Here is a 12812-nt window from a genome sequence, read left to right as displayed (position 1 = left end):
ATGTTGAGCAGAAAAAAATAGAGAAAACATCCATAATGGCATTTATTGGCAGGAAAGTATTTTTGATTGGAAACCCCCTACTTGGTTCTCATAAGATTGTCTGCATCCTAAATAAGATAACATTTGTTTTCTGGGGTGTTTGTGCTCAGGGGGTTGGTGTAAACTTCGGCTTGTGACAGCTCTTGGGTTTTGTTGCTCAGTAAGTAGCAGTAGAACAGACAGCTGGAGGAGCACACGTGGTCCTTGTAATAAATCCCTTAACTTTGGCTTTTGTAGATGCTGGATTTTCAGCAGCTGACAGAGAAGCAAGCTTGGAGTTAATAAAACTGGATATCTCAAGAACTTTTCCTAATCTCTGTATATTCCAGCAGGTAAGCTATGTTAACTTTTGTCTTGACTTCTCAAGGAAATTAAATTTACATAATCTTACCTCTCCCTTGCTGGAAACAGAATGCTGGGTTCAAATCTGAAGGAGCAGACATCTTGAGAGGAAAAAGCTCCTAAAGATTTTGGAAAACTGTACATAATTTAATAAACACCTCAAGGTGCTGTACATTGGGAAGACACAAAAAATCCCAATCTGTTGGTTGATGATCATGACTCATCTAGCCCATCTCATCCTGCTTTCTGCCTGCTCAAGTGATGAAGGTGTTCCCAAGGCAGTGAATCACCACTGCAAATACATGCTAAGTGACAGAGAGCACAGCTCAAGCAAGGAAAATTTGGTGGTTTTTTTTTTTGCTTCCATGCTTGTATGTTTTTGGTGTGCTTTAACAACTCATTTTAACCAGGTATTTTTATATATATATATATATATATACACACACACACACATAGATATTATATATATATATAATATTTATATATATAATATTTCTATATATTTTAACCAGATGTCTTTCTATACAAAATCTCAGCAGCCCTTTAAAAATTTTAGATTCTGATAAATCATTTTTGAGTTGAAAAACTTTCCCCTTTGGAAATTCTCAGCCAGCTACAGTACTTTGTGTAAGATGTGGCAGCTGTTAATATTCAGCCATGTGAAATTCTTTTTAGCTCTCCATGTCATTCTCATTGTGCTCTGTGTATGTCATGGCATGTTTGGGTTTTTTTAACCATTTTCCTCATGGTTGAATTCTGCCTCTAATCTAATAGATAAATAGTTCTCATTGGAGTTCTTTCTTGGGGCTGTTGTCAGAGCACTGCTAAGCTGTAAGGAGACTTTCATTCCTTTTCTATAAGGATTTAATAGGTGATTGATACATTGAGTTGTCTGCATTTGTGGTAAATGTGGTATGGAGAGCTGCCTCATGCTTTTGAAGGCAAAATTCTTTTGAAATACTTGGGGAAATAAAGCTCTTCATTAGGAGATGGATGCTGATTGTAGGGCTGAAGGGTTTTTAAACTGTTAATACTCAGATATATTGTCTCTTTTTTTTTTTTTTTCCTGTGTTTAATTATAGGGTGGTCCTTACCATGACACGTTGCACAGTATTTTAGGAGCCTATACATGTTACAGACCTGATGTAGGCTATGTAAGTGAAGACATTTTCATTCAGGGGTGGGGAGGGAGAACCAGGAGGAGGGAGGATTTTGTTTAATCAGTCCTCAGTTGACCAATATTGAATGGTTTTGTGAATATTTGTGGGGTTTCTCTGTGCTTGCTTCTATTCCAGTACCTGCTCAAGTAGTGGTTGTAATGGTTCTCTTGTTAGATTTAAGCTTTTTAACAGGTTAAATAGTTGCAAAACCTGAAGGTAAATATTTGTAGTGCTTGGAAATTGGAGTGAAAAGAGAAGATGTGGTTCAGCTGATCCTTTGGAGTACATCCTGTTCTTACCAGCAATCTTACTGAGACTCTTGAGAAGTATTTCTGTGCTTTAGCACTCAGATTCTGGAAGGGTCTTTAGAGCAACTCCCACTGAGGGCACCTGAGCTCCCTCAAACTGTTGGAAGAAGTGATGATGAGAGGACTGAGTGGATTCCAGGTACTTCATTCAGTCTCTCCCCAAAGCAGGGATAAATGCAGGAGCTTATTCTTTACCCAGAAACAGTTTTTTAGAGGAGGCAAATGCAGGAAGATAATATTCCTGTTCTGTGTCTAGCATGCCATATCCTTGGCACAAACTCCTCACTGTGATTGCTCAGAAACTAGGAAAAAAAAAAAAAAAGCAAGAAAAAAAGGCAGATCAAGTGGTGTGCTTCATTTGGCATGGAACCTGTTCTGGTGCTGGGAAGGAGCTTGTTGCTCAGGTTTGGGGGAAGGACTCTCACCCCTTGGTCCCTGGGACTGCAGTGGCAGAATCCAACCCTCCCAGGCTTTGCCCAGACTGGGAATTGATTCCAAAGCAAACTTTGTAGACTCATGCAACCCCATCCTGAGCTTCTGGTAACTGAAACAAGAGCTGAACCTTAAAAAGCTGCTCCCTGCTTGTCGAATGAGCCACTGCAGTTGTCTGGAGCTTCCTGCAACTGATTGAAAAAGAACAGGCTTTGTCTGTAGGGTTTTAATCCAGTTTTCCAGAAATAACAGGTGTGACCCCTTCCCAGAAGAGGGATCACATAATACTATTAAAAAAATAAATCTTGATTCTTCCTGCTGTCATCCTGCCCTTTCTTAGAAGTTTCCAGCAGCTCAGTGAGTGCAGCAGACACCAAGTGATCAGCAGGACAAAGTGAAGCAGACTTTTTGGGAGGCTGGTTATTGCTGAATGGTAACACTTGTGCTTTCTGCAGGTACAGGGCATGTCATTCATAGCAGCAGTATTGATCTTGAACTTGGATACTGCAGATGCCTTCATTGCTTTTTCTAACCTTTTAAATAAACCCTGTCAGATGGCGTTTTTCCGTGTGGACCATGGCCTTGTAAGTATGCAAGAAAACTACAAACTGGGTCTTGTAGAGCAGTGTAAGGGAATCTAAAAAAAATAAAATAAAATAAAAAATAGTTAATGGGCTGAGTAGCTTGGAAAATGAGTCAGAATTTATTTTAAAGCAAGATGCTTGGTAAATACCAGCCCAGCCCCGTGCATAACCTCTCAACAAAACCCAAAACATAACCCAAAACTTGCTTTTTTTGAGCAGGCAGGTGAAGGGAATTCTACAACTGCTATTTTTGTTCATCTCAGAGAATGGTTACAGGAATATTCCTGGAGGTTGATTTCAAATGGAGTTGAAAGCTGAAAACACCTTAATATAAGCAGTGTCTTCAAGGTGCTTTTTACCCCAAACTAATAGGCTGCTGAAAATAGACTTAGAGGGAGAACCAGGTTATCTCTTATTGTAGCAGCTGTGTTGGAGAAGAAGCCTGAGGGAATCAGGCAGGCAGACCCCTCCAGTTTCCTTTGGGGGTTGGTTGCCTGATTCTTTGGATTCTGTAAAATTCCCTGTGTACCACAGCAAAATAGGACACATCTCCTGAAATGTGTTTTTAATCTACTTTAAAAGGGTTTTGATTTAGTTTTTTGGGGGGGTTTTGTGTAAAATGTATGGCAGTTTGTATTCCTTTCCCACTTCCTTTTAACACTTTGAAGCCAGGATCTGCTTCTCAGTAGTTCAGATGGCAGAAATAAAGCAAGGGGATGGATGGGATCAACAATACTCACTTTTGTTGCTTAAGCCACAGGATCCTATCAATCTTCCCTGCTGGAAAAGCATCATGTAATTCCCTGTTGCAGCCCCTGAATCCCATCAGTTGTGGATGCCCATGGGGAGGTGTTCTACAGCACAGGCAGCACTGCTGGAAGCAGTATTGGTCCCTCTCCATTGCTGTGCTTGAAAAAAGAGGACATGCTCATGTATTCAGTGTGCAAATAAGGTTCTTGTGAGGATGATTTATGATTTTGGAATTAAATCTGCTGGGATAGGATTATTATATTATTTAAGATGATATCATGGGTTTTGGTATGCTCTGGGGTAGCACTGTTTAGTTCTGCCTAGGTTGAGGCTACATAATAAATGAATTGACCTGGGGGTCCTGGTAGACAAGAGGATGACCATGAGCCAGCAATGTGCCCTTGTGGCCAAGAAGGCCAATGGCATCCTGGGGTGCATTAGAAAGGGTGTGGTTAGTAGGTCAAGAGAGGTTCTCCTCCCCCTCTATTCTGCATTGGTGAGGCCGCACCTGGAGTATTGTGTCCAGTTCTGGGCCCCTCAGTTCAAGAAGGACAGGGAAGTGCTTGAAAGAGTCCAGCGCAGAGCTACTAAGATGATTAAGGGAGTGGAACATCTCCCTTATGAGGAAAGGCTGAGGGAGCTGGGTCTCTTTAGTTTGGAGAAAAGGAGACTGAGGGGTGACCTCATCAATGTTGTCAAATATGTAAGGGGTGAGTGTCAGGGAGATGGAGTTAGGCTCTTCTCAGTGGTGACCAGTGATAGGACAAGGGGTAATGGGTGTAAATTGGAGCACAGGAGGTTCAAGTTGAATATTCGAGGGAATTTTTTTCCTGTAAGGGTGACAGAGCCCTGGAACAGGCTGCCCAGGGGGGTCGTGGAGTCTCCTTCACTGGAGACATTCAAAACCCGCCTGGACACGTTCCTATGCGAAGTGCTCTAGGTGGCCCTGCTCTGGCAGGGGGGGTTGGACTAGATGATCTTTCGAGGTCCCTTCCAACCCCAAGGATTCTATGATTCTATGATTCTATGAATGCTTACAGAAGAGCTGAAATTGTGATAGTGGAAATAATATTAACATATTGTGAAATGACAAAGCCAGGATTCACACCACAAGGAAAGCTTTGTACCTGATGTTTCAGAGCACTGAAACAGAAAGTAGGACACTCAGGGCTTCCTGTGGTTCAGGTACTGATCTGCTCTCTACCCCAATCTTTTTGTGTCAGTTTTACAACTTAACCAAATGCTGATTTGCCTTAACATATATTATTATTATTATTATTATTATTATTATTATTATAACATATCATTGCCTTATCATATCATATTTTCTGCCCCTATACTCAGCCCTGGTAAGGCCACACCTTGAGTACTGTGTTCAGTTCTGGGCCCCTCAGTTCAAGAAGGATATTGAGGTCCTCAAACAGGTCCAAAGGAGGGCAACCAAGCTGGTGAAGGGACTTGAACACAGATCCTATGAGGAGAGGCTGAGGGAGCTGGGGCTGTTCAGCCTGAAGAAGAGGAGGCTCAGGGGAGACCTCATCACTCTCTCCAACTCCCTGAAAGGAGGTTGGAGCCAGGGGGGGGTTGGGCTCTTTTCCCAGGCAACTCTCAGCAAGACAAGAGGGCAGGGTCTCAAGTTGTGCCAGGGGAAGTTCAGATTGGATATTAGAAAGAATTTTTTCACAGAAAGGGTGATCAGACATTGGAACGGGCTGCCTGGGGAGGTGGTGGACTCTTCGTCCCTGGAGACATTTAAAAAGCGACTCGATATGGCACTCAGTGCCATGGTCTAGTGACTGTGGCGGTAGTTGATCAAGGGTTGGACTTGATGATCTCTGAGGTCCCTTCCAACCCAGCCTATCCTATGATTCTATGATTCTATGATCATAAATTAGAAAAATAAACCCAGCACACATTAGTTGTGGAAATTACAGTCATTTATTCCAATTTATTTTTAATCCTTTTGTTGGTTACAGTTTTATTAAACTAAAACTTTTTAAAATACTACTGAGTAAATGTCTTGTTGATTGCTGATTTGAGCAAGATAAACACCTGAAGTGCTGCAGCATCCCTAAAGGAACTGCCTGCACTCTTAGCAATTAATGTGATTGTAGGAGTTAGATGGAAGATCCTTTCTCTAAAATACCCTATAGAACTTTGTAAATGTGGTGTTAGCATGTAAACAGCTCATGTTGGAAGCAGAGCTGTAGCTGATGCTTCAGAGATTTTTACATATTTTTGGATGTATGTTTCAATAGAATCCACCCATCTCTGACTGGCTTTTAAGCCTTGTGCTCCTACTTACTACTACACTGAATTTTTTATTTGCTGCTGTAAGGAAGGTAATCTACTGTCTAATACTTCATTCAGTTGCAGCAGGAAAAGAAAAGATCTGTGTGTCAGGGTTTAACACTGGCCTGGCAATTAAACTGAGTGGCAGATGCTCTCTATTAATCTCGCTCTCCTTGATAAAGAAAGGAGAGAGAATAAGGGAGAGAGACTGATGGGTTGGAAACTAAACTACACAACTTTAATGAAACAGTAATGATAAATAGGAGAAATTACTAAATCTATACAAATATACAGGAAAATGGAAACCACATTCCTCCCCCCTTTTCCCCCAGTAACTCTCACGTCACCACCGAGGCTGCAGGGCAGCCCTGGGAAAGTCCAGGCTGGAATCCTGGAATCAGCAGCAGTTGGGAGCTGGAGGCAGGAACACCCAGATATGGGCTGGGATGGATCTGGAGCACAGGCAGAGGAAGGGATGGAATCCATCCAGGATGCTGGGTGAAGGAAGGGAAGCAGGAAAGGCAGGAAGGGCAGGCAGCTGGAAACTGGAAGCAGGAAATCTGGCTTGGCCCTCATAATGCCTCAAATTTATCCTGAGTATGAGGTGTATGGGATGGAATCCTCTGTTTGGTCAATTCTGGCATCTATCTTGTCTGTTCCTCCCCAAAGGAGGCTGCAGGTGGGACCTCTTTATCCTTCTGGAGGGTAAAAGTTTTCCTCAGAGCTGAGCAGTGTCCTTGGCTCTGCACACCAGGCTCTAGCAGTAACTCTAAACATCAAGTGTTATCAGTCCTAGAAGCACACACTGTCTGAGAAACTTGCTGTTCATTTCAGCAAGTGCAGCTACTTACAAGAGACTCAGCTAAAAGCAAAAGTACAAGACAGAAAATCACCTTTATCCTGGCCCAAACCAGGACACTGTGAGGATATTTTAAAAAACTGGAAAAACAAATCTGTCATCCTTTAAAAGATTTCAGCCCCAAGGCTCCTCTTTCCCTTTACTGTTGTGATATTTTGGGGAGCTGGAAGACCTCAAACTTTGAAGAAATCACATCCATTCTTGATTGTTTTTACTGGGATATTGTAATTTGAATTTCTGAATGCGTCAAGGACTTTGTTTAACTTTTCTCCCCTTTGTATTAAGAGGGCAGAGGGGAAAGGAGAGAGCTAAAAAGTCTTTTGTTTTCAACCCTTAGTTGGCCTGGAAGATTTTCTTTTTTCAGACCCCCCCGTTATGAAATTGACATAAATATTAATATTTTAAAGTAGCATGAAAGTCTTTGTGTTAAAAAGATGAGAACTGAGAGGTTACAGCATCAATTTGCTCTCTTGCCATAGGTGTTTTGCCTCCATCTGTGGCTTTTTGGTGTGAACTCCTTCTCTCCCTCTTGGCAACAGAAATGTTAATTCTTTCATTTTCAAATGGATGGTATAAAAGAAGTTTTGGTATTAGAATATGATTTATGATTGGGGCCAACTGGCTCCTTCACTCTGGCTGTGGGCTATTAAATTATTTTTGTTCCATATTTAATTTTATAATTGGGCCTTGGATTTTATTCAGTGTAATATTAAATTTCTGCCTCAAGCATAAAGCACCATTCTGTTATCATAATCATGTTGAGAAATCAGCAAATAACTTCTCTCCTGCTGGTATTTTTCTTTCCAAAGGAAGCTGGCCAAGACCCAAAACAATAATTATGTTGTTTAGTATGAGAACAATATGTATAGGGTGGATCTGGGTGCTTGCAGATGCTCTCCTTTATGTAAATGTTTGACTCTTTATTGTATTTCATAATTCATACCATCCTGGTTTTGAAGAGCATTAATCCAACAGCAGATAAACACATTTCTAAGCCTAATAATGCAGCTAACTGCTTTTTTCTCCCCATTCTGTTTTCCAGATGTTGACTTACTTTGCTGCATTTGAGGTATTCTTTGAAGAAAATCTGCCAAAGTTATTTGCTCACTTCAAAAAAAATAACTTAACTCCAGACATCTATCTTATTGATTGGTAAGACACAGAAAGTTTAATTAATGTGCATACTGTCACGGTTTAACACTGACCCGGCAATTAAACCGAATAACAGACGCTCTCTTTAATCTCTCTCTCCCCTCGATGAAGAAAGGAGAGAGAATAAGGGAGAGAGACTTATGAGTTGGAAACTAAACTACACAACTTTAATGAAACAGTAATGGTAAATAGGGAAAAATTACTAAATATATACAAATATACAGGAAAATGGAAACCACATTCCTCCCCCCTTTCCCCCAATAACTCTCACGTCACCACCGAGGCTGTAGGGCAGCCCTGGGAAAGTCCAGGCTGGACTCCTGGAGTCGGCAGCAGTCGGGAACCGGAGGCAGGAACACACAGATATGGGCTGGCACGGATCAGGACCACAGGCAGACGAAAATGGACAGGATCCTTCCAGGATGCCAGGGAGGAAGGGAAGCAGGAAAAGATCCGGAAAAGATCTGGCTCGGCCCTCGTGATGCCTCAAATTTATACTGAGTGTGACGTATATGGGATGGAATACTCTGTTTGGTCAATTCTGGCATCTATCTTGTCCGTTCCTCCCTAAAGGAGGGTTCAGGTGGGACCTCTGTATCCTCCTGGACGGTAAAATGTTTTCATGCAGAGCTGAGCAGTGTCCTTGGCCTGCATACCAGTCTCTAGCAGTAACTATAAACATCAAGTGTTATCAATCCTAAAAGCACACACACTGCATGAGAAACTTGCTGTTAATTTCAGAGAGACTACTTACAAGGGACTTAGCTAAAAGCAAAAGTACAGAAACAGAAAACCACCTTTATCCTGGCTCAAACCAGGACACATACTAACCCAGAGCTCCACTTCAGTTGTTCCTGACAGAAGATTTAAATGGTTTGGTAATCTTTTAATATAAAAGCTTTATCTTTTTTTTCAGGACTTGGGTTTGTCAGTCCAAACCATTCCCATGTATTCCTGTGATGTTTTATTGCTTACCTAACCTTTATTCTTGTACTTCTGTTGAGTTTGAAGCTTAGTTTGAAATACTTTTGCATTCTATATCCATATTTTAATGAATATATGCCTCTGTTTCAAAGAAGCAGTGGGCTCTGATTCCATCCAGATGTTTCTGGCTGCATCCTGACTTTCTCAGCTGCAGTTGTTGCCAAACTCCAAAACATCAGCACCTTCAGGGCAGCTTGCAGTGTGTGCTCATCCTTGGGGCACTGCAGCTTGGGGTGGAATCAAGTGAAATACTGCATTTCCTTGGCTCCATTGCCTAGGTGAGAGAGCAGGGCTTTTGGGGTGCTTCTGACTGGCTGGAAATTGCTCAGGAGCTCACATGGTGTTTGTATTGTACTATTTGATATTATTTTAGAATGCAGTCAGGTGTGCTAAGAGGCTGCTCTGTTTCAGTCACTATTCTATTGGCGGCCGGTCACTAGTGGTGTCCCCCAGGGATCAGTATTGGGCCCAGTTCTGTTTAATATCTTTATCAACGACTTAGACGAAGGGATTGAGTCCATCATCAGCAAATTTGCAGATGACACCAAGCTGGGAGGAAGTGTGGACCAACTCGAAGGCAGGAGGGCTCTGCAGAGGGACCTGGACAGACTGGAGAGTTGGGCTGATCCCAACGGGATGAGGTTCAACATGGCCAAGTGCCGGGTCCTGCACTTTGGCCACAACAACCCCATGGGGAGCTCCAGGCTGGGCACAGAGTGGCAGAAAGGGACCTGGGAGTCTGGATTGCCAGGAAGCTGAACAGGAGCCAGCAGTGTGCCCAGGTGGCCAAGAAGGCCAATGGCATCCTGGGCTGTGTCAGAAACAGCGTCACCAGCAGGTCCAGGGAGGTGATTCTGCCCCTGTACTCAGCACTGGTTAGGCCACACCTCGAGTACTGTGTCCAGTTCTGGGCCCCTCAGTTTAAGAAGGATGTAGAGGTCCTGGAGCAGGTCCAAAGGAGGGCAACCAGGCTGGTGAAGGGACTCGAGCACAGACCCTATGAGGAGAGGCTGAGAGAGCTGGGGCTGTTCAGCCTGAAGAAGAGGAGGCTCAGGGGAGACCTCATTGCTGTCTACAACTCCCTGAGAGGAGGCTGTAGCGAGGTGGGAACTGGACTCTTTTCACAGACGTCTTTCAACAAGACAAGAGGGCAGGGTCTCAAGTTGTGCCAGGGGAGGTTTAGGTTAGATATTAGAAAGAATTTCTTCACGGAGAGGGTGATCAGGCTATGGAATGGACTGCCCGGTGAGGTGGTAGATTCTCCGTCCCTGGAGACATTTAAAAAAAGACTGGATGTGGCACTCAGTGCCATGGTCTGGGAACTGCTCCGGTGGGTCAAGGGTTGGACTTGATGATCTCTGAGGTCCCTTCCAACCCGGCTCATTCTATGATTCTATGATTCTATAATACATAATAATTTTTCTTTCCCTTAGAAGGAGCAAAGTAAATGCTTCCTTTTTTTTTTTTTTTTTTTAAACTAATGATTTTTAATTTCTGCTAAATAAACTGTTCCCAGCAAGCTTACTGCAATAAATAGGAAGGTGAAAATGAGAGCAGAGATGCAGCAGCTAGACAATAAAGTAATGCGTGAACACAGGGAAAGGATCCATTCTTTGCCTCCAAGCAGATGTAGCTGACACTGATACAGAAATTTAACAACTAAATATTAGTACCAGGAGGAAGGAGGGAGGGTACAAGATTAAAAGGTGAATTAGGTCCTCAGTTGCCACTGCTGATCTCAGAAGTTGCAGAAATATTTTTGTGCTGTTACAGAGAGGGGAAAAGAATTGTACAAGAATATAGAAGATTTGCACCAGTATTGCTGTGCATCCAAGATGTGGCGTATCTCTTCTCAGGGCTGTTTCTAACAGCATTTATGAAGACTTGTAAATTAAAATAATGTAATTTTTTTAAGGATAAAAAGGAAAGGAAGCTCAGAGGCTGTGATTGTCATGGTAGCAGTTTCCTTGATGACATTCTGGCCATATGCTTTCCCTGAGTAGCACACCAGCCAGGATTTTATCCATCTACCTCCAAGACTATTTTCATCATAAGCAGGTTTGGGAAGAGCAGGAGCATCTGGTATTTAATTCTTTTCCCCTCTTTCAAGCAGATAGCAGCCAGTAGCCTGCATTTGTGTTACTCTGGTGCTGGACATCTCTGTGCTAGTGAGCTGGGACTGAAGGAGAGCTGGAGGCAGAAAACCATCCTGGAGTACAGCAAGGCAGCTGATGTGTAAGCACTGGTGTTACTGGGAGTGTTCCAGTTAGCAGCTGCTGTAATGAATTTCAGCTGGGTTTCAGGGCAGGAGCTCCAGTGTCTGCTGGAAAAATGCCTTTTAGTGGGTGAAGGGAGGAAATGATTCCTCCTGTGGTTTCAGTGCTTAGTATAGGGTGGGCACTCTGCACTCTCAGGGCTTGATGTATTTAATTCATGCTACTCCTAATGAAAGCTAATTGGGGATTTCCTGCTAATGGCTTTGCTCTTCCAAATTAAGAAGAGATCCATGTGAAATACCTTATTTGATGTGACAGCTTTTTGGATGTGAGGAAACCTTTTCCTACAAAAAAAAAGAGTTCTGATAAATAGCTCTGCCAGTTAATTTTCTGCATACTTGCAGATTGACTACCCAGGGGTCATTCAGGTTAGGTCTGAATAATAGGTTTGTGAATTAAAGCAGATTAAAAAAAAAAATTAAATAAAAAGCATTACTACTTATCTTTAACCAGGATTTTTTTCTGGCTGAGGGCTTGCCTGCTACTTGGTGACCAGGAGAGGGCTTGGGTTGATTTGTTTCCTATTAGACTGTTCTGTTTAAAATGGATTTTTTAAGCTGTGTGTAGGCAAAGTGTCTTCCTTCTGCTGTGGAGGTGTTCTGCAGCAAAACAGTTTTATATGGCATGTACAAGGATGCTGAAGCAGTGTACAAAGTCTGCAGGGTGTGATCAGTGAATAAGCCAAAGAGGTGCTGGTCTTAAGCATTTATGTGTGTAAAATACATCTATGAAGAATAGTGGGACTTTTTCATTCCAGACTCTACCTCTTATTTGCTTATTTTTCTGTCTCTGGTTTTGTGGAGAACAGAACTGAAATGTTTTCCACTTGTTATAAAACCATGGCAATGAGATGTAAAAAATGGAAAAAAGAAAAACCATAAGGATCTTAAACCTGCAGTTTACTTGCCACCTGACCTTGTATGAATGGTTTTTTTTCATCTTGCTGCTTGTAAAATGGATGTATTTTCCCATTTTCTAGAGTGTGCTGATTTAGAGAAGCCAATACTTGATGACACTTAATTAATAATCCTATATAGTACAAAGCAGATACTGCAGAAAAGCCTCTTTATTAGGATTTGCTGTGAATTTTCACTCACATTTGATACCTTTGTGTGTGTGTACTCATCTGCTCCATTGTATTTTTTAAACATAAACCCACATTTCTTAAAGAAAAAAAATTGAGGGGTTAAGAGGAGCCTTAAATCCAAGAGGTTCAGCATATTTGAAAAGAAATGTTGTGTCAAATCAGGTGGAAAGGTTTTATTTAAAGTTGAGGCTTTGCTGACCTCTGCTGGAGACAGAATTATTGGCAGTTTTATGGAGGCCTTTCTGCAGAGCATCTGTGGAGAAATGTGCTCTCTAAATAATGATGAGTGGGGGATAAAAGAAATCACTGTAACTTTCTTTCCCTTATAACATGATTCCAGGAAGCTGAATTCTCTGGTGTTGTGAGTGGCAATGAGAAGTAAGTGCTCTGTCTCTGTTGGACAGAGGAGGGGGTAGGGAGCATCTTCTTGTTTCTGGCTGCAAAGCTGTCAGCATTTTGGGGAAGAATGCTCTGGCAGGTAATGAAAATGCAGTTTTAGTTATTGGGAGGAGGTTCTTGCTTCTGCTGGCACCTTTTCAGGGATCAC

At 42.2% G+C, this 12812-nt stretch overlaps 1 protein-coding gene across 3 annotated transcripts in view; it reads left to right on the top strand.

The window, feature by feature from the left end:
• TBC1D14 (TBC1 domain family member 14) overlaps window positions 1-12812 on the top strand; it is a 60410-nt gene that overhangs the window by 41266 nt on the left and 6332 nt on the right. For 2 of the 3 annotated variants that reach the window (XM_030449897.1, XM_030449899.1), the window contains 4 exons: window positions 277-371; window positions 1464-1535; window positions 2737-2865; window positions 7809-7918. In XM_030449897.1, the coding sequence (XP_030305757.1) occupies window positions 277-371; window positions 1464-1535; window positions 2737-2865; window positions 7809-7918 (406 nt within the window). The remainder of the gene's footprint in view (window positions 1-276; window positions 372-1463; window positions 1536-2736; window positions 2866-7808; window positions 7919-12812) is intronic. The other variant, XM_030449898.1, reaches the window with a different exon arrangement.

This window comes from Calypte anna, chromosome 4A, assembly GCF_003957555.1.
Source record: "Calypte anna isolate BGI_N300 chromosome 4A, bCalAnn1_v1.p, whole genome shotgun sequence".
Taxonomy (NCBI): domain Eukaryota; kingdom Metazoa; phylum Chordata; class Aves; order Apodiformes; family Trochilidae; genus Calypte; species Calypte anna.
Note: the sequence above shows the minus strand (reverse complement) of the source record. Positions and strands in the feature narration are given on the sequence as shown.